This window comes from Crocuta crocuta, unplaced genomic scaffold (assembly GCF_008692635.1).
Source record: "Crocuta crocuta isolate KB4526 unplaced genomic scaffold, BGI_CrCroc_1.0 scaffold118, whole genome shotgun sequence".
Taxonomy (NCBI): domain Eukaryota; kingdom Metazoa; phylum Chordata; class Mammalia; order Carnivora; family Hyaenidae; genus Crocuta; species Crocuta crocuta.
In genome coordinates this window covers 13,510,775-13,511,416 of record NW_027551558.1, presented here as the reverse complement: position 1 = coordinate 13,511,416, position 642 = coordinate 13,510,775, and the positions used below count along the sequence as shown (strand labels likewise).

At 72.4% G+C, this 642-nt stretch overlaps 1 protein-coding gene across 1 annotated transcript in view; it reads right to left on the bottom strand.

The window, feature by feature from the left end:
* The window catches only part of EPCAM (epithelial cell adhesion molecule), a 13,454-nt gene extending 13,069 nt beyond the window's left edge, over positions 1 to 385 (bottom strand). The window contains exon 1 of the mRNA XM_077749303.1: positions 57 to 385. Within this exon, the coding sequence (XP_077605429.1) occupies positions 57 to 132 (76 nt within the window). The 5' untranslated portion in view covers positions 133 to 385. The remainder of the gene's footprint in view (positions 1 to 56) is intronic.
* Positions 386 to 642: the final 257 nt, after the last annotated feature.

Genomic DNA, 642 nt, shown 5'->3' with positions numbered 1-642 from the left:
ACTTAGATGCCGGGGGACGTCCCCACCAGGCCCCAGCCCACAACTCTGCTGCTTACCTTTCTGCGCCGCAGCCACCGCCGCGGTGGCCGCCGCGAGCAGGAGCCCGAACGCGAGGACCTGGGGGCGCGCCATACTGTACGCGCACCGACGAGAGGCGCTAGGCGGACGGGGGTCTCGCGGGAGGGAGCGCGGAGGGAACGGGGCGCCGGGAGCCCGCGGAGCGGCCTGGAAGGCGGGGATCCGCGTTGGGAGGATGGCGGAGAGCTGCTCCGGGACCGCGCCGACGGTGCGAGCTCGCCGAAGGACTACTCACTATGCGCGCGCGGCGGGGCAGAGCAGACCTGCGGGACCTGGCGGCTCCGCCTCCCGGGCTCTGCCCGGGGCTGCACACCTCAGTCCTCAAGTCCCCGGCGATGAGTCAGCGCCTGGGGGCGGAGAGTGAGAGAGCAAGTTCCCCTCCCCCACACCTGGCGCGGCTGTTGCGGTGCCACCTCCCCAGGTGAACGCGGGCGGCGCCCCGCCCCACGCCGCCAGCAGGTGCTTCCTCCTGTAGCAGCGGGTGGGGGCTGGAGGGGCGGCGGGCTGCTACCATGACCGCCGGCAGGGACCCTTGGTAGCCACGGAGAAATTCTGAGAAAACTG